Source organism: Brugia malayi, assembly GCF_000002995.4.
Source record: "Brugia malayi strain FR3 genome assembly, contig: Bm_v4_Chr1_scaffold_001, whole genome shotgun sequence".
Taxonomy (NCBI): Eukaryota; Metazoa; Nematoda; class Chromadorea; order Rhabditida; family Onchocercidae; genus Brugia; species Brugia malayi.
Window position 1 is genome coordinate 1759728 of NW_025062475.1, and position 21108 is coordinate 1780835.

Below are 21108 nucleotides of genomic sequence, written 5' to 3' on the forward strand. Positions count from 1 at the left end.
AATAGCTGATTGATCACTTTTCATACTTTATGCTTAAAATCTTATCTGATTATAATACTAAAATATTTAAGTGGACTTAAGGGTGGGATCAAAAAGTTTGAATTTTTCTATTTGTAAACAAAATTTTAGTTCTTGTGTTCGAGCTAATCCATTGCTTTTAAGTCAGCTGAATTAGTAATGATAGTACATTTAGATAATTGTGAGCTAATAGAAGTTATCGATGAAGGTGCTGAGAAGGTACCACTTAAGAATTTGATAATTTTCGAAGGAATAAACGAAAAAATTATTACAATCTGTTGAATTGTATATAAACCTTAATCAGATCAAATCGGTGATGTTTAAATTTAGACTAGAATTAGTTCAGTATTATCTTTAATTTTTCAATTTGAATTATAAATTTAGCCATTACTATTACTGAACACTAAGCAAATTTGTTTTGCATACTGCTTCATGAATATTGAATCTATTTAAAATATGAGGAAGTAATTTACCTGTAAATTCGATTTACGTTTACGTAAAATTTGTTTCAGTTGTAAAATTACATTCATAAAAGTTATGTAAATTTTACAAAATTTTGCGCTTTTCTATCGAAATTTTTAAAAAAAAAAACAAAAATAAGAAGCAGTATGAATGTATGATATACTTTTTGCGTGTCTTTTTTAGAGGAACGGTTGTAATTGAAGAATTATAAATTGATTCATTTAGATGAGGAAGAAAAAGATGGTTAAACGATGTATGATAATGATTTTATTACTTGATGGTATTTTAGGTTTCGAATGTTAGTTTATCATAATAATTTCATTTTTAATATCAACGATATTTTTATTTCACCAAGAGTAACACATTGTATATTCGAGATTTTTTTAAATTTCCAGATGATTCGAATAAAAAGCATTTAATTCATCTTTTGTTTTGTTTTTTTCTTTAAACATCTGTCTATCAGAGTATTACTAAATCCAACACTTAAACTATAGACAAAAAAAAAAAAAAAAGGATTGAAGTTATTTTAGGCGAATTTTAGGTTTACGAATTTTAGGCGAATATTTCAGCTCTCAAACATATATTGAATCCAGTGGACAAATATTATGGTTTGAATTATCCATTTCTTCACTTTTTCTTTTCTTTTTTCTTTTTTTATAAATTCAAATCAAATTAATTTAAAATTTAACTAGTTTTGCAAAAATTTGGAATGTAATTCGAATATAATTGTGAATTTATTCTAACAAAGAACTTATGCATGATGCTTATTAAGAATGCACTGATATCAATTAACAAAATTATGAATAATTACAGATCCAGAGAAATGTGGCACTACTAATCTAACAAATGGGAAAATTCAATTTAAAATAATGGGCGGAGAAAATGCATCACCTGGAGAAATGCCATGGGCTGTAGCATTATTTCATGGCCGTAGTTTGTGTTTTTTTTTTTTGCTACAAAAAAAATTTTAACATATTCTACTTTCTTATAAAATAGTAGTTTCCTTCCTTTTTTTTTTTTTTTTGATTATTAAAATTTCAATTAGCTAATGAATAAAATGAATGAAATATATTCATTAATTAATGATGCTGTAGCAAATTATTCTCTGTTGACTGAAGCAATTTTCACATATCATCATTACACTAATTCATGTATATTTATTAAAATACCATTTAACTACGAATAAACAACGTTCATTAAAACTATTTTCCGAATTGCATCACTATTAAAAAAAATAAATCTTTCTTATGATTATAGTATATGTGTGTACTGGAACACTGATATCACAAAAGCATGTTATCACAGCTGCGCATTGCTTTAAAAGAATTTTTGCCACAAAGCCCTGCAAGTTTGTTTGTTTTTTTTTTCCAATTAAATATTATAGACAATTTTCAATGCTTTCATAAAAAAAAAAAATGATACAGAACAAAAAACAAAATATTAGCATTTATCAGTTGAGTTTTATCAAATAGCCTAGTAATAATTAGCTATAACAAAAGAATTTAAGGTATATAAACTTATGAATCGGTTTTTTTTTTTGAAAATGCAAAACCATTTTATTCACTAAATGACATCATCAGGGTACATTTATTATTAACAACACTTACCCATTTTATCCATTTCATCAAAACAATGATGAAAAAGTTACTCATAAACTGTAAATTTGAAGCATAATGAATAATTATTAGTAGAGGCAGAGAGATCAGAAGAAATTATTAGATTCTAATTCTGAAATAGTTTCATCTTCTTGTTCTACTTGTTTAGCTCGTTTATATTTAAACGACAAAAATAGTTGCTTTTTCTTTTCTTTTTTTGTCACATAATTGCTTTTTTTTTTGTGGTCGCTAACTTTAGATGCTTAAAATTTCATTTTAGGCTTATAGCTTATATCTAAGAAATATTTTGGAAACAGTTGATTTTATAATAACACCCATATAATGTGTACTTACTTTTAAGATCCTTTAATTTTAATTGCATAATATTAACTAACAATTGCTTTACTTAATCTTTCAAAACTTAGAATTGTAATTTAAGATTAGAATATAAGATTGATTAGTGATTACGCTTAATTAAGATGACAGATACCAAAGATGATGAGAAAGGCTTTGAGACGATAAAAACAAGGAAAAATTAGTGCTGCTACTAGCTGAGCTCTAAAATGAATACATAAATTATACATATACTTTAATTTCATTTTAGAATTTAATAATATAGGTAAATTTTTAAATTGACCAATAATAATTTTCAGTGTATCTTTTGGTTATTACCAAGAAGAATCTCTTAAAAAGTATACCGTTTTATATGGTAGTAATTGCATACAACAACGAAATGGAAATTTATGCAATAATGCACCAGAAATGAAATTGAGCGGAATTATTAGGTTAAATTATATAATTATTACTTTTGACATTTTATTTATGATTGATGTTTTCTAATTTTGCAAATTACTATATATGAAGATATTCGTCCCGAAACAACTAATTAACCTAATCAATCGGTAGTCAATCAATTAAGTTCGATCAAACGGAATAATTTAATAACTCTTATGGCTCATGTGATATGTTATCGATATGATGACATGCTGAAAATCTCAATATACTAAATAATTGAGATACATTCTCATTAAAAAAGAAAAAAAAAAAAGTTTCTTATGATTTGTTCTTGTTGCTTATATGACACATTAAGACACTAATATTTTAAAAGTTGAAATCATCTTATTTACTGAATAAACTGATTGATATTTCATATTCTATTATCATTAAATCACTGTAAATAATTACTATTAATATTGTAGATTGCATTATATTGCATATTTTAGGGCGCAATATGGACGATTTTTTAATGAGAAATGTCTAATGGCAGATTTTGCATTGCTAGAATTGGAGGACACAATTGAAGGGCCATTAACTAATTATATTTGCTTAGGACATCGAAATATTATCAGAAAAGAAGATCAAATACGATTAACTGGTTATGGTTGGGGTTCTATTCGTAAGTTCTTTAGCTTTTTAAATTTAGCTAGAAAAAATCTCGTAATGATTTTACGTCGAAAGCTTGTAATTTCAGCATCTTCTGATGGTGAAGAGCTAGCGAATAATTTACAACTGGTCAATTTTCCAAAGACAATGAATCGACTAAAATGTTTGAAAATATCGAAAACAGAGGATGCAATTTGCGCAATAGAAAGTAGGGTGGCAAGTACATGTCGGGTTAATTAATTTTGCTTGTTTAAATTTTGAATATTTCAAATTGCAGTTAGGACATTTACTTACATCGTAATTATTACATATATGGACGCTCTTCTAATTATTGTTTTAAATAAGGAAAAAACTACTTTCAAGTATTCTGGAACAGTAAAGCATGAAATGACTCTGATAGCACTATTGAAATTATTCTCAACTTAAAATTTCATATTGTAAACCTTAAAAATTCCTAGAATTAACTGTTTTTTATTTTTCTTTACTTAAGATAACTTTCATCTTTGTTTAAAAAATTTGAAAGTTTCAAACTGTTTAATTTGTTTCTGACTCATTCGTTGCTTTATTACTGTTGCCAAAATGAAATAAATGTGAAATGAAAAGTTCACAATACCTTAATATTCACTTATCATCAGCGATTGATTTTCTGATCTGGCTGCTTTTTAAAATCTTAATTTGCTTTTGGATCATTCTTTGCCTACGAATTGATCTATCGATGAGATGTGCTATTATTTTCTCAGTCACCTGTAATTGCTATTTTTGAGACATTCTTTTCAATCGAAAAAGTAAGTAATATTAAAAGTAATGATTTATTCATTAGCTTTTCTAATCATTGGGTTGGTGTAATTGATAAATTATTAATTATACCGTTCCTTCGTTGCATAATGTTTGCAATATTTGCTGAACAAAATTGCATTTGGGATAAGAATCCAATAAAATTTGTATATGCTCCATTAAATCCACTTCATCTTCACACAAACATTTGTCCTCATTGCATGACAATAACTATAACTTATTATAATTACTGTAAAATTACTTCAACATCACTCAAGCATTTAAAGCACTTAGGAATAAATGATTCAATAATTGGAAAATTCAAAAATATTAGTTTCAAGATTGCACCTATAAATTTGTGCATTAATTAATTACTCCATTTAGAATATTGAAAAAAAAAAAAAAAAAAAGAAAAGAAAGGAAAAAAAAAATTTTTTTAACATACCTGATTGTTGTTTTCAGTCTTTTCCTTATCGTTGCTATATATTAAATTCATAGATTGATGATTTATTGTTTGTGATGTTTGCTTACAATACTTTTTATTATCTGGCAAATTTTTTCGTTTTTTTACAGATCGTTTTTTAGATTTTTTAATTTGACGTTTATTTTGGTTTGAATTATTATGACCCATGGAAATTTTCACCTTTTTTAACACTCCACTTAATGATAACAACCGTTCAAAGCACTTTTACAGAGGAAATAATAAAAAATTATGACAATTACGAATTTCAATTCATCCAGTTCAATTATGCAAATTATCAAATTTAAATGTTATCATTAAAATTATTAGCAAGAAACCTGTATTATTCTCGTAATATTTTCAATTCAGATAAGAGAAATTATAATTTTAATTTTAAATGTATACCAATTCAGTTTTCAGGGCGACAGTGGAGGTGGTTTAGTTGTACTTGGATCAACTGGTCAGTGGTCATTACTTGGTGTTCTGTCTTATGGAACAGAATGCAAGGAATTACGACGAGGTAATCCACCACGAGCTCAAGTGTACACTGATATTTCATTATATGCTATGGATATTGATATATTCACTGGTTATGATACCGTTCTTCGAGATTTATATCTTAAACATTTGTCATGAGAATAAAGTACTTATCAAATTTTGAATTTACATTATTATTAATTTTCCTTTCTAATACTATAAAAGATATCTGAACAAATTTTAATCAAAAAAAAAGTTAGAAATTTTAAAAAAATAAAATTAAGGATTTTTATTTTAAATAAGAGATTTTTTAATTAAAAAAAAAAAAAGAAAGAAAGAACGGATTCAATCTACTTCTAGCCCTATAAATTAAATTCATTAATTAAAGATGATTAATTGCTTTGACTTTTCCATTCCAGTCTAAGACGTTTTACCTCTTTGTTTGATCCTCGGATACATTCGTCATGCATTGTCGTGGAAATGGATTTTTGCATAGAGTCCGTGTCAAAGATAATTTGTGACAGTACATAGCCGGACGCGTTGGTCGGAAAATGAAGTAGACCAAGAAAGTGAAGTGGAAGCGTAAGGTTTGACGTGAGGGGGCGGTATTTGGTGTAGGTGGTAGGTTGTTAAATTAATGTTATTCAGTGTCATCATCTTTACTAGATATGTTGCTGGCTGTGAAAGCGTTGGTTTATGTGATTTTTAATTACTCATTTAGTTGCAGGTAGAGTCATCGCTTAGAAATCAACGATAACATCGCTTAAGTTATGGTAACTTTTGTTTTAATTAAAAATTACTAAAAATGTAATATTCTTATCCTTGTACAGCGTTTGAGACGTAAGTCGTCATCATTTCTTATTTTATGAATACATATTAAAAATAATGCATAACATTATCTAATTGGTCTGTTTTGGCAATTACTGCAAATATTTTCGATGATTAAGTAAACAGTTAATATTGTATGGGATTTTGTTCTCGATTTTTCGTAGTTTGCTTTTGTAGAAGTAATCCAAGTTAGTTATTTGTAATTGCTCTATCTCCAAAAACTCTTTTCTTCTGCAAGAAAAAACATCCCGAGTAATGTTGTTTCCATTATAAAAAATAGGATATTCCAATAAACCAACTTCTTATACTGCTTTATACAAAATCCATAATATAATTCACGCGTTATGTAGATATAGACAACATAATGAGGGATTAAAATTCTCAAAAGCATAAGTATGACGTACTAGTCATCCGTAATTTGCGTATTATACGTTCCACGTTATTGAATACATGATCGGTATGTATTATACAATGCAGAGAATGAAATATGCCTATATAAATATGTTTAATTCTTGGCGAGAGTATCGTTACTAGAGAGAGTTAGTATAACCCAATTTAGGCTCGACGTTATGATACTCGCACAACAATTTTCTCACCAGAAGGTCGACTTTACCAAGTGGAATATGCAATGGAGGCTATATCCCATGCGGGTACTTGTCTTGGTATTTTAGCCTCTGATGGTATCCTTATTGCTGCCGAGAAACGGAACGTACATAAGTTGCTTGACGATGAAGTATGGATTTTTAATATCCTGCAGTAGTTACTAGTTTTATTAATTACTTGCTAAAGATTAAACTATAAATGAATTTGATAAAAAATGTGGAAGTCAGTCTTTTAATGTTAGGAAATAAAAGGAGGAAAGTAAGTGTTAGAAGAATGGTGAACTGCTTTATTTTTCATTAAAGTCTGTGTTTGAAAACAGTGGTTTCCTTCTAAAAATTTGACTAATTGCTTTTCATCAAAACAGAAAGATCTACTGAGAAGTAGTTATTACGTACTGCATCAAACAACTATATAAATTGTGGTTAGTATTATTCTTCACTTTCTATCTTATATCGAATTTCAGGTTTTAACTGAAAAAATTTATCGGTTGGCAGATAATATTGCGTGTACGGTTGCGGGAATCACAGCCGATGCTAACATTTTGATAAATCATCTAAGATTTTGGGCAGCAGATTACAAGTATAGCTATGGTGAGCATATTCCTGTTGAGCAATTAGTGCAGACGCTTTGTAATGAGAAGCAGCGCTATACACAAGTTGGAGGTTTGTTTCATGTTTTACAGTTCTTTATAAAGAATAGTAACAAAATTGTGATGTAGTTCTGCATTCTAGTTGAAACATCATTTTGCCGTTAGGAGTTTGACTGTAGTATTTTAATAATAGCTAATGAACGCTTTCTGATTGATTAGGCTTCTGCAAGCGTGAAGTGATAAAAATTTAAGTTGTCCATGCCCACTTTGTAAAAATATGGACTTTTCAAATGTTTCTAATCGATGATTTCTATAGGAAAACGACCGTTTGGCGTTTCACTTCTCTATATGGGTTGGGACCAGCATTTTGGATACCAGCTTTATCAATCCGATCCGAGTGGCAATTATACCGGTTGGAAAGCAACATGCATAGGAAATAATCATCAGGTAATATAGATACCTTTAATACATAAGTATTTATTACTGTGGCAGTCTTGACCCTTTGCTTCTATTTTTTTTTTTTTTTTTTCTTAATAATGATTTACTTAACATTTCGAAAAATGGGTGATTCATTAGAATTATTGTTGACATTGATGTTATTAAAATCTAAAAACATTGAACTACTACATAAACTACAAAACATATTACGTATGCTAATTTGATCATATCTGTAATCAGCTTATTAGATGATTTTTCAGGCTGCCGTATCGCTTCTAAAGCAGGAATACAAATCACCCGACTTGGTTGAAGCTAAGAAATTGGCCATGAAGGTCTTGTCAAAAACTTTAGACGTGAAATTATCGGCAGAAAAAAGTATAATTTTTTTCTTTCTACAAAACTTTAAATTTTAATTCAGTGGTTAAAAGCTCTGTATCATATTTTTGTGATTTTTTTTTCTTTTTTTTCTTTTTTTGTGGTGCTAACAATAAATTAGCAGGTGGAATAGTTGAATACAACCTGAAACAAGGGCAAGGGATTTACCATGTATTTTTTTTTAATTTGGCATCCAATTTCCAACCTTTCTTCCATCGTTATATGTGCTGCTGTGATTTGCTAGTTATTTCTGTCAGTCCTAACTGATTTTTCTCATGTCATCATTTTTTAATCTCATAATTTTCAGTTGAAATGGCAACACTAACACGACGCAACGACAAAACAGTGGTGGAGAATTTGACAAGTGCTGAGGTCTCACAGTTGATTAAAGAGCATGAAGAGAAAGAAAAAGAGCAGGAGGCGCAGCAGTCTGCTTAATTTTGAATTAAGAGCTGCAGATTCTTATAGTTTTGATGATAAAATGAAATCCATCAGTGGTACGGGTGGGATACATTTTTTAGTTTGTAAAATCAGCGTGAACCTCAATTTTAGTTTCATCGTTTAAACTATATCAGATTAACATATAAAAATTAACGTGATGGCACTCTCTGTTTGTTATGTTTTCATGATAGCAGTTTTGAATTATATGAGAATATTGGAAGAGGCGAACAGAATTATTGCTATTCATTCGACACATATATCGGGCTGAGACATATGCTAAATCAATAGCAATAATTTCTGCACCATTTTTAATGTGGATGTATTGTCAAAAAAAATTTTTTTGGAAGTGTATAAGATAATCCTATGAAATCTAAGCGTAATGTTATAAGTTCTCAAATTTTTCCATACAGTTGAGATATATAGGATACTTTTTGCTGGTATGTTAATTTATGTGTTTGGACTATATTATATAATTATTATTTCCAATAAACTGTTGTTACTTCACATACACTGCTGGTTTTTTTTAAAGAAAATTCCCGTCATTGTAATCGCAGAGTTATCATTTCCATAGTTACTATTTCCCTATTTCTCCTAAAATTTAGTATTGCTATAAGTTTCCAGTCCACGTAGGAGAAGTATTTCTCCTTTATCTTCCTCAAATCTTTCTATTTGGAATATATATTGATAGGAAAGATTATTAGGTGGTATTGTGATGGTCATTTTGGGTTTGTATTATCTAAAGAGGGTTTTCAGGGAAATGTTGCATCATATTAGTTACCTGTAATGCAATCAATGATTTCAGTGTTGGGCATAGGATGATGCTGAAATCCTTAACTTTCGCATTTCTTTTTTTCAGCAGCCGTGATGGGAACCATTACAGCTGATGAAGTTAACTTCCAACATCTGTTAGGTCGAACTGAGAGGCTTTGTGCAGAGAGTATCTCTTTTAATATAATCAAACTTAATGCTGCTTTGGAAGAAATGGAAGAATTATACGACAGATTACAAAAAAATAGGTAAGCATTTTAGTTTCATTGCATTTTGAAATGCACAATTTTGTGATTATCGTACTGTCGCCTATGGTTTGTTCTTATTTCAGTGACTGTTATTTATCAATTGTATTCATTGTCATTAAAAGAGAAAATGTAGTTTAAGGTGTCATCCTCACCTTAAAAAACAAGATTAAATCAGTAGTTTTATGTTAATTTTCGTTTTATCTTGTCCAGAAATGCTATTTTTCAGGAATATTGATAGTGAAGTGTTAAAACATTATGGAGAAGACTTGCAAACACTACGTCTTCAAATTGAAGCAGAACAAAAAGTAAGGTCTTTTTTAATCTAATAATCTATGAAGATCCTTTAAAGTATTTGCACTGTGTAAAAATTTTTAATCTGTTTCAGAGATCTGCCCCAATTATTGATGAGCAAGACTTACCAGCAGATTCTGAAATTACTACTGAAGATTCGACTGAAAACAGTGTTTTAATGAAAGCTAAAAAGAAGGCCGCATATCAGGCTAATTTGCGCATGCAGTTATTTGATGGACCAGAGAGGTTTAAATAAATCATATGTTTCGCTGTATTTTACAGTCTCATGTTTCCCATTTTTTTTTTTTTTTTTTTCATTAATATATTTTGCTATTTTTGCAACATTTAATTTTTGATCAGGTCATCATCGCTTGATCCTAACTTGGACATGGAACAAATTGCCCGACGTGAAGCTGAAAAGCAGGAGAATTTGATGGATGAATTATTTGGTATGGTACGTTTAATGAAACAAACATATTCAACAGCCAGTTCAGTCATCAAAGAAGATAACGCGGTTTGTTTTTTGGATTTCTGTTTTAAAAATATATTTGACAGAATGGGATGAGGAACCAGTCTGACATTTTTGATGAAGATCGATAGGTTCCAGAATAATGTAAAATTCTTTTTATATTTTCAATTAGGAATATACAGAAATTATTTGGGAAATTTGGATTTATATGAATAAAACGGATTTTAGCTCAAATTTAATTTTAGAAATTTTAAATATTTTATGTTTTAGACACTGTCTCGGTTACAGAAGGCAACAAACAGTCATAAAGGAAGTTTGTTAAGGGAAAGCAAGCGACTTGAAGAGCGTGCATATCGTTCATGGTGTGATTGTTTATATATTATAGGTATTTGTGCTGTTATTATGTCATTTATAGCTATGGTAATTGTCATGAGGTTTTTCACTAAAAAATCTTCGTGAAATATGTAATTTTGCTTATAGAACTCACTGAAAATTTTCACATATTTTGTTAGTAGTCGTCCGAAAAATTGCATTAAGCAAAGGAATTGATAGGTTTCTCAGATATATAAGGAGAATTTGTCCTATTATGGATAGCCTTTTGTTAGCTTTCAAATCGCAAATTGTGTTACTTTTTTAAGTTAAAGAATTCTTTAGTTTTCTTTAAAAATGTTTTATAATCCAGTACTTCATAGTCGAGAGTTACAATATTTTTTGTATCGATTATGAATGATGGAAATAATGACAGAAATCAGGACAAGTTAAAGTTACGCAACTGAAGGAAGCTGAAATAGATCAATTTTTTGTATTTTTTATTTATAGAATTAAAATTACAGTGAACGAGGAATACTACCGTATCTAAAATCCGTAAAGGAAGTGTAAAAATTTGGATAACTTTGTCGTACAAATGTTTGATGTAGTGTACTGGTCAGTTCGTTGTCACAGTATTTTTCGTACACATTAGGGTGATAAGATTGATGATCCCAGTATGATTGCAATGTGATAATATCGAGATGTGATACTATCTTAAAATGAAAATGATTCATTACTTTTTATTTTGAGATTTAAATGAATTGTGACAAAATGTGATATTTTCTTATTGTTTTTTTTTTTTTTTTTTTCTTTTAAATTCAGAATTACTTTGGAGATTTGAAGTAAAATTTATAACTTATAACTTTTTATATTACAAATGTAAAAAAAAAAAAAATAAAAAAGAACTTACTGGATTTCTACAAGTATGAATGTATTTAGGAGTAGTATCTATTGCAGTTATAGTAGACGAATCATACCATGCAGAAAAAGAGGAGGTTAATGTTAATTTTGATACTTTTTTCATCGTTCTTACATTTAATTTATCCTTTCGTGACGTAGCATAACTGTAAAACATTTAACTGTAATTCCTAATTTCCTTTTTTTTTTTAATCGTTTTCTTTTTCCATATTTCAAGTACTCAATAATTTTTTTGGCAGTAATATCTAGAGATTCAGGATTATTTTCCAGATTATTTATTTCTTTAGCACTTATATTAATTCCATCCGCTTTTAACTTTAAGTATAATTTTTAAAAGAGAGTCTATTCAAGAGAGTCTTTTTGATATGAGAATTTTATAAATTATTACTATTATTATTATTTGAGGGGATACTAAATGATCATCTTACGCCTATTTTTCATAGCTATTTAATTGTCATTTGAAAGAGGAAAAACAAACTATCCAAAAATGAATGAAAAAAGCAACAATTTTAGGTAAAATTTGAAAAGTACAAAACAACATACGTAGTTTTGTTATCACAATTGAATAATGTAAGTAAGATAGGAAGTATTAGTAAACCATGTAGTGCACCAAGTGTTATCACTAAGATAATCATTTTTAAGAATGAACGAAATATATAGCTATCAATAGATGCTAGAAATGAAATTCCTATAAATGAGAATATTATAAATTAAATGACAGCTATAAAATGTTCAAATATTATCATTTTATTTTATCATTTACAACATTTTTTTTTTTTTTTTGCTCATTATTCTGTTGTATTCAGAATATTTTCAAAAAATTTTAATACTTACCAATAATTGTGCTACTGGCTGATTGTATTATTGGAACACCAACATTATATAAAGCATTACGCATTCGCTCAGAAGTGCTTATTCCTTCATCCTAAAAAGAATTCAATTTTTTTTTTGAAATTATCAAATAATTTCAAAATTATCATTTTGATAAATTATGTAATATTGATGATTAGGAGTGAATGAAAGGAATATTGCTTACAATGAATAGCAATTCTTAATTTTAATTTTTCATTCATTAAATTACTATTTTAACAAGCATCATTTTATTGTATCTCAAAAAAAAAAAAAAAAAAGGAAAAGGAAAAGGAAAAAAGAAATTAATCCTAATACTATTTCAAATCAAACATTATCATTCATTAGGCTAAAAATAACATTTAAAATATGATTGTTAATTGAATGTAAAATTTAAAATATGATTATTAATTAAATGTAAAATTTAAAATATGATTGTTAATTAAATGTAAAATTTAAAATATGATTATTAATTAAATGTAAAATTTAAAATATGATTATTAATTAAATGTAAAATTTAAAATATGATTATTAATTAAATGTAAAATTTAAAATATGATTGTTAATTGAATGTAAAATTTAAAATATGATTGTTAATTGAATGTAAAATTTAAAATATGATTATTAATTAAATGTAAAATTTAAAATATGATTATTAATTAAATGTAAAATTTAAAATATGATTGTTAATTGAATGTAAAATTTCTTCATTAAGTTTAAATAAAATGCAAAAAAAAAAAAAAAAAAAAAGATTAGAAAATTTGACAAACCTTAGCAAAATTAAATGCCAAATGTGAAGCAAAATCAATGCAAAAGCCAACACTCATAACAATTGTTATCATAGAGATAAAATCAAGTCGAACATTCCAAAATGTCATAAAACCAAGAATACCCACATTTACCGTAATGATACTTAATGATACCCAAAATGTTGTCACTTTTTTTGGTATTAATAATAATGAAACAATGATAACAGCAAAACTAGCAATTGCTATTGTTGATAACGTACCCGGAAGCATTGCATCATATTGTTCCGCAAACTAAAAAATTAATGATAATTTGTATAGATTCAAAAATTTATAAATTCTAAAATTAAATCATTGTTGTTAAAAAAAAAAAAAAAAAAAAAAGAATTTGTATATGATAACCTGAAAGAAATCAGCATATACTCCAGTCTTAATGGTACGTGATTTTGCAATATTTCTTAAAATTCGCATAGCACGAGATTGATTACTTGCTCCAACGTAACGTAATTGAACGAGAACACGTGAAACGTCAAGTAAATTACCCGTAGAATCAAATAAAATATCACTGAAATGAAACATTCAATAGAATAAATTGAAATTTTAAATCTAAGACAACAGATCTACACTATTAGAATCTAATTAATACTTCGTAGAGTTTCAAAAAAAAAAAAAAAAAAGTAAATAAATAAATAGTTAAGTATACCGTTTGTAACGAGCAAATTGTGGTTGAGAAAGAAAAATATTTTTTAAAATATATACAAAATTATCGGATGTTATTGCAATATTATTTTTTTCAAAGTATTGTATCATTGTTCGTAACCTAAAATTGCATCAGTTTTTTTTTTTGAAATTATCAAACAATCTTATAAGTTCTTTTTTTTTTTTTTTTTTTTTTTTGTAGTTATTCTCAACAATTATCACTTTTATCATAATAGAAATTAAAAAATTAAATTTGTTAGAAATGCAAAAAATTTTTAAGATCATTGATAAAATTGCATATGTAAAGATAATAGTTTTTTTTTTTTTTTTTAATGATAATTTACATTTAAAATATTTGATTACTAAAAGATTTGAATTAAATGAATAAATAAGTTGGTAGATTTATCATATAAGAGAAATATTTTTTTTTTTTTTAGCTATATCCGAAAAGAAAATTAGAACTTATAAGAATAATTTTAGAATTGAATAAAAAAGCAAAAAAAAAAAAAAATCTAACAATTATAAATATGAAAGGAAAATTTTTAAAACAATTATGGAATAGATATATTCTAAAATTAATTAATAACCATGAATCACTAAGTCCAGTATATTCGGTATATTCATACAATGCTATTTCATCTTCTAATACCGTCCAGATTTGACGATTTGAAAAATTGATCTGTGACAAATTATACATCCATACATGTAGATATGATCCATAATCTAATAAGATTTCATCAGCAGATGCATTTAATTCATTTTTTAAAATTTTTAATTTAACAATGCTAAGATGAAAATGAAAGATAGCTAAATCTAAGAGTAAACAATTTTAAGCATAGATTAGCTTAATTTTACTAATTAAGCTAGTTGAGCTAAGTCCGAGAAATCATAGTAGCTGAAAGAATTGTAATTGTAAGTTAAATTTAAACAAAATTCTCAAATAGACGAGAAAAATTATTTTTGGAGAAAAAAAATTTAATTTCGTGATAATTAATCAAGATACTTTTTTCTTTTTTTAAATTTATTTAATATCATAAGTGATTAATGATAATGGCAAATGAAATATCTCAAAAAAGTACTAAAAATGAATGAATAAATTTAAAAAATTATTTTTTTAAAGTAAAAAAAAAAAAAAAATAAAATGGTTTACTATGAAAAATTTAGCAAATAGATGGGATCAGTAAACTTTTTAATTAACATTTTTTAATTAATTTACACATCGCATTTGTAATTTGTTCATTTTGTAAATAAAATAAAACTGACCAGAAAAGTATTTTTCCATAACAGATAAACCTTCATGACCATATGAATCGATTGAAAGTAATTTATTTGGTTCAAGGCCTATTTTTACATGTAAACAACCCCAAATTGATACTATCTGTAGTGAAAAATTAAATCAAAAATTTTAATTTTTAACGAAAATTTCTTAAATACTAATTGATGTGATAAAATTTTTAAATAGATGTAATTAAAAAGAAGGATTAATATTTGAAGAGATGAAATATTTTAAAGTTCATTTATATAACTTACAAGATAAAGGATGAAAAGTAGAAGTACAATTAATCGTACAAACGGTTTCAATAGCCAATCGGAATAAGTTGTACGGAAAAAGTTTGCAATTAAATGATTATTTCGATAAGTTATTGTTTTCTTTTCCTCTTTAATTGTTGACAAATAAATTGTGTGACTTTTATATGGTACAACTAAAAATTGAAATTTCATCTTTTTAACTTTTTTTTTTTTAAACTTCTTTGTTATACAGAATAGAATAAATAAATTTGTTTTGGTTTTTTTTTTTTTTTTTTTCGTTTGTTACTTTCAAATTTTATTTTCTATATTTCATTTTTAATTATTTTCGCTTACAACATTATTCCATTGTTTGATTACAATTCGTATATTATTTAATACTAAAATTCAAAATTTATATGCTAATTTTAATTTCGAATATTTGATTTAAAAATGAAAGAAATTTATGTTTTTTTTTTTTTTTGAAAAAATATAAATAAAAGAAATTATTTTAACAAAAAATGAGATCAATTAATAATCAATTTTATTTCCTCAATCTTTTTTTTTTTGCTTATAAAAAGCATGATAGCAAAAAAAAAAATTATGTAAGGAATATATTCAATCTTATTGATAAATTTGATCTTATGAGCAATTTCAAACAAACCTTGAAAATGTGATCCGGAATATTTCCGTTTTCTTGACGTTATCATTTTTTGAAATGTTAAGCAATGTTGTTTAGCAATTTCACGCTTACTTGTTAAAACTAATATAGCTGAAAAGTCTATCATATCTATATGGTTGACAATCAAGAAATAAATTGTCATTATTGATTTAACTTAAACTATTACTCAAAGTGTCAATCCTTTCTGATTCCCGAAGTGTCATCCTTTCTGATTCCCGAATTAGAAGCAGTGTTTTCTTTCTCTTTTTTTTTTTTTTTTTTTTTGTCATTTGTCCTACTTTACTTACTTTTAAAAAAAAAATGGAAAACTTATGCAACTTACCCGAGAAAAAAGTTAACTGATAAATATATGTGAATGAAATAGCCGTTGCAGCATACAAACAAAATGACTAAAAAGAAACAAAAAATAAATTTAAACGCACTTCAAATTCTTTCTTCACGATTAGATTAATGAATTAGGTAATCAAAATAATTCTTTTTGCGAGAATTCTAATTTAAATACTATAAATGTTTATTTAAGTTTTTCATTTACATTAAATTTTGTACAAACATAAATTACTTTTATGACATTTATTTTCTCTCATATTTACACTTTCATTTAATTTTTTATAAAAATATAAATTGATAGAAATCAAATGAGAAATGATCACATATGAATAACAATAATATAAAATGTCAATTTCATTGTTATCGTTTAGATATGAAATTCATCTAATTACTTCTATATAAAGCAAATTTTGTTTAAATTTTATTTTTTTAACTATGAAATAAAATTAATATATATAAAGTAAAATTTTTAAATGTATATAAAAAAAATTTTTTTAAAAATTTTATTTTTTATAAAAATTTAATAAAAATGTATGCTTACTTGAACAGATTTAAATGGTGCAAAGCAACCAACAATAAAAGAAATAAAATCAGTAAGCGATGTTATTGTAATTGATAGTGATGCATCTGTGAATGCTTTTTTCATACGTAACTCAAATGAATCAGTAAGTGAAGTTGAACGCCACGCTGATAAGGTGATAAATACATTATCAACTCCAACTGCTATAAATTAAAACAGTGAATTTTTTTTTTTTTGAAAATATATTTATTAAAATAAAATAAAATAAACATAGATTTTTTTTTATTAGCATTAAAATATCAAACACCAGCAGAAGAATATTGAACAACTATACCAATGCTTGAGTACGTCAGAGTTTTTGAAAATTTTTATGGCATACCGAAAAGTTTTATAGAACAAAATCTGAACAGTGGAATAAGCGTTTTACTAAGTATAGATTGGCAAAGAGCATTTAGACTATATATTTTTGCAAATTAGCTAAGTAATGAAGGAATAGAATATATGATTTGATTATTGATAAATAGAATTTATTTTAAATTTATAATTTTATTCTAAAAGTAGAATTTAAAAAATACAGTAGTAAAACTTACAGAATATAACAAATGGCATTAAATATGCAACACTTGTAATATGATAATCCAATAGTAGTAATAAACCGATAGCGCTAATAATAGCACCTGCTACACTGACAACACCGCCAGCAGCTAACCATGGTCGAGAATAAATCCAAGATGGTAGACAGCAACATAAAATTGTATACAGTAATAATGTTAGGAAACTTGGAAGTAACATTCTGAAAATAATTATTAGCTATGCTAATTTATTTTAATTTCTATAATATAGCATTAATATAAGTTAGTTACAAATAATATAAATTAATATAAGTTAGTAATTACTAAAATTAGTTATGATGTAATTTTATTAAAAAAAAATTGTTATTTTTATTTAAACTTTTAGCTTGAAAGAAGAATTTTTCATTTAAAATTAATAATTTTAGTAGAAGTAAATACAATGAATTTTTGTTTTTAATTTTAGCATAAGTATTACTAATAAGTATTACTTACTTAATTAATTGCTCACGACCATTAGCGCTTTCAATAGCTATCGTTTCATAAGTCCATAAGGAAGTTTTGATAATATTTGAAGCATATTGCAATAAGAAATCAGCTAATTTTAGCTCCCATTTTTCAGCTAAATTATCCTGGAAGACTGTTGAATGTCGCAATGCATAAGGTAACATAATTGCTTTTGCACCTGTAAATCTTTCTTTTCAAATTGCATTTTGTTTTTACTTTTAATTTAATAAAAAATATTTCATTTTTTATCTTATTTGCATATTGTGCTTTTTATTTCACTTCTGAAATATTGTAAATATTCAATTCAACAAATAAAAATATTTGGAGAAAAGTTATGTTTTATTTTCAGTGATAAAATGCCAACTCTCATATTTAAATTATTAATTGAAATAAGCCAAAATTTTAAAATGTAATAAATTCAAAAGTTTTAATGAAAGTTAAACGATTAGAAACAAAAATGAAAGAAAGTGGTAAAAAGTTTGATAAGCATAATGGCTTTGTAGGACCAGAAATTCGATGCTTCTCGTCAAATGTAATACCACCCAAAAAGTTGCAAATACTAGTTAATAAGTCCAATGAGATTGAATCTGCCACTAATTTCAAAACTCTCTGATCGATAGTGTCATTTTTTGGATTTAAATCACCATTTAAAAACATTTTGAATGCAGTTATTAATGGATTTGACACGCATTCTTCTTGTAGTCTAAAAATTTTTCAAAAAAAAAAAAAAAATGTTTCTTAAATCTTTAAAAAATTTATAGTTAAAATAGAGAATAATAGGAAAAAAAATAATAATAAATTACTGCATGATAAGCAATCAATGAAATTTTCCAAGTAGGAATGCTATTTTTAAATAACATAAAAAAATTTGCAAAAGCAATTATAAGCAAAAAAATAAAAGAATCATAAAAAATTTGCTTTCACTTAATAAAATTTTTTAAAATCAAAAAAAAAAAAAGAAAAAAAAAAAGTTAGATCTTTTAAGTAATCAGTTCGGACAAATAAATTTCAAAATGAAAACAATCAAATTGAAAGTAATAAAAATTTTACTTATTTTTTTTTAATGGAATGGAAAGTTTTATTAAAATTTGTTACCTGGATGATTTATGCATTAAAATATTTGCAATAATTTCATCAAATTCAGGTGAAATTGGAAATTTTACACAAATTGATGGATAATCAAAAGTCGTATCATTTGGTCCTTCAACTCGAATACTCTGTATTACATTCCATAATTTTAATACTGCATCTAAAATAGTTGGCTTCAGTACATCTTCATCATTTACAATACTTCGTACGATAATATATCCAGTTCGTTTGATATCATATCTGAAATGAATGAATGAATTGAAATGAATTGAATTGAAATGAAATGAATTAAACTGAATTGAATTAAATGAATGAATGAATGAGTGAATTAATTGAATGAAATGAATGGAATAAATGAATGAATGAACGAATGAATGAATGAATTAAGATAAATAATTTAGAAAAAATATAAATGAAATGAATGATAGTTAGAATTAAAATAAATAATTTAGAAAAAATATAAATGAAATGAATGATAGTTAGAATTAAAATAAATAATTTAGAAAAAATATAAATGAAATGAATGATAGTTAGAATTAAAATAAATAATTTAGAAAAAATATAAATGAAATGAATGATAGTTAGAATTAAAATAAATAATTTAGAAAAAATATAAATGAAATGAATGATAGTTAGAATTAAGATAAATAATTTAGAAAAAAATATAAATGAAATGAATGATAGTTAGAATTAAGATAAATAATTTAGAAAAAATATAAATGAATGAATAACGAACCTTCTTGTAGCATAGAATGGATCATAATCATCAATATGAAATAACTCATCAAGTTGTTGTAATTCATTTCCGGCTTGTGCATTAATCGGAATATACTGACTAAGTTCATCTTTAACAAAAGCATTCTGTTGGTACTGTAAGCCAATACTCAGTGTAACTGTTAGCAGTATTGGAATTGAAATAAAGAACCATGGATGATGAATAATTAGTAGAATATAATACTCGAAGAATTGAGAAATATATTTTTGTACAAAATTGAAATGCATTGTACAAAAAAAAAAAAAAAAAAAAACCCAAAAAGCATTGAACTAATAAATTTTGATATTTTCTTTGCTTTTCGTCTCCCTCTCTCTCTCTTTTTTTTTTCTTCCAATTCTGTAATTTATAATTGATCATTCACAATTCACAAATAAAATCAATGAGAAAAATTAATTAATTAAATGAAAAGGAAATTTCAAATGAAAAAAAAAAAAGTCGACAAAATGGATTTAATTATCAAAAATTTATTCCATTTTTATATATTTCATTATTATTTTACCATATACCAATATTTTTTTTTTTTTGATTAAATGATTAATTATAATTTTTAGAAAGCAAAAGATTATGAACGAAACTCTTTAATATATTAATTAAATGTTAAGTTGAAAGATTGATTTCTTTCATGCAGGATGTGAATTACCAATATGAAGAGAGAAAATTGATTACAAAATTGACATTGACCTTATTTGAAATTGATAAATTGATGAAAGACAACAAATATAAGTGCTTTAAAATTTAAAGTTACATCTATTTAAGAGAGAACTAAAATATACTTTAAAATTAATTATCTTCATAAATTGAGATTAATTAGCTTCTAAAATAATTTAGCAATAATCTGTTACAGTTTGCTAATATTATCACAAAAAAAAAAAAAAAAATTCAGGTTAACAACACAATAACCTAAATTTTTTGAATAAAATTCTTTTTCCTTTTTTAGAATTTAACATTTTAGTTTTATTTATGATAATAAAAATAGAAACATCTATTATTAATAATAATAATAAATAGAAGCAAATTAAAAAAAAAAAAAGAAAAGTTTGAATGCAATTGAAAATTGTTGAAATTTTTTTTTTTTCAAAATAATATTAATATTGTTAAAAAAGCTAAAATTTATCATTACTTTTTTTTTTGAATTATTCACAAATTATGCATTTGAAACTATAAATTCTCAATTAGCAATAAAATTTCAACAAGTATTTTTTGTTTTTTTCATCTTAAAATCTTAAAAATTAAAAAATAAAATCTTAAAAATTTGAAAAATAAAATTAATTTCTATTTTCATTGAAATATGAATAATAAATGAATAATTGATTAATTGTAAAATGCAACATTGTCAGTTGAGAAAAGGAATGAAAATGAAATGAAAAGGTATTGAAATTTGTTTACTGCAAAA

At 25.4% G+C, this 21108-nt stretch overlaps 5 protein-coding genes across 6 annotated transcripts; 3 read left to right on the plus strand and 2 right to left on the minus strand.

Annotated features, from left to right (window-relative positions):
- Positions 1-705: 705 nt before the first annotated feature.
- On the plus strand, positions 706-5328 carry Bma-try-5.1 (Chymotrypsin-like protease CTRL-1 precursor, putative; the record flags this gene model as incomplete). Its single annotated transcript, XM_043076247.1, has 8 exons — positions 706-778; positions 1050-1088; positions 1294-1413; positions 1738-1828; positions 2729-2860; positions 3299-3471; positions 3547-3689; positions 5113-5328. The coding sequence occupies 8 exons, from the start codon at positions 706-708 to the stop codon at positions 5326-5328; spliced, it is 987 nt and encodes a 328-aa protein (XP_042932181.1).
- Positions 4080-4728, minus strand: Bm1154 (Uncharacterized protein; the record flags this gene model as incomplete). Its single annotated transcript, XM_043076248.1, has 3 exons — positions 4080-4202; positions 4326-4463; positions 4678-4728. 3 exons carry the CDS (start codon positions 4726-4728, stop codon positions 4080-4082), a joined length of 312 nt encoding a protein of 103 aa, XP_042932182.1.
- Positions 5329-5939: 611 nt separating the features above from the next.
- On the plus strand, positions 5940-8440 carry Bma-pas-3 (proteasome subunit alpha type 4, putative; the record flags this gene model as incomplete). Of its 2 annotated transcripts, XM_043076249.1 has the most annotated exons (6): positions 5940-5942; positions 6557-6730; positions 7064-7262; positions 7506-7636; positions 7888-8002; positions 8310-8440. In XM_043076249.1, 6 exons carry the CDS (start codon positions 5940-5942, stop codon positions 8438-8440), a joined length of 753 nt encoding a protein of 250 aa, XP_042932183.1. The 2 variants fall into 2 exon arrangements, with proteins under 2 accessions (XP_042932183.1, XP_001894874.2); XM_001894839.2 differs by lacking the exon at positions 5940-5942 and having other exon boundaries at positions 6626-6730.
- An 867-nt stretch (positions 8441-9307) lies between these two features.
- Positions 9308-10678, plus strand: Bma-use-1 (uncharacterized protein; the record flags this gene model as incomplete). Its single annotated transcript, XM_001894840.1, has 5 exons — positions 9308-9459; positions 9686-9764; positions 9845-9996; positions 10111-10264; positions 10490-10678. 5 exons carry the CDS (start codon positions 9308-9310, stop codon positions 10676-10678), a joined length of 726 nt encoding a protein of 241 aa, XP_001894875.1.
- Positions 10679-11046: 368 nt separating this feature from the next.
- Bma-ptr-19 (Patched related family protein 10, putative) lies at positions 11047-19942 on the minus strand (the record flags this gene model as incomplete). Its single annotated transcript, XM_043076250.1, has 18 exons — positions 11047-11241; positions 11439-11592; positions 11990-12119; positions 12281-12371; positions 13066-13335; positions 13444-13606; positions 13745-13861; positions 14328-14463; positions 15004-15118; positions 15271-15443; positions 15911-16018; positions 16251-16317; positions 16797-16978; positions 17366-17568; positions 17840-18029; positions 18358-18554; positions 18947-19180; positions 19677-19942. The coding sequence occupies 18 exons, from the start codon at positions 19940-19942 to the stop codon at positions 11047-11049; spliced, it is 2991 nt and encodes a 996-aa protein (XP_042932184.1).
- Between the last annotated feature and the right edge of the window lie 1166 nt (positions 19943-21108).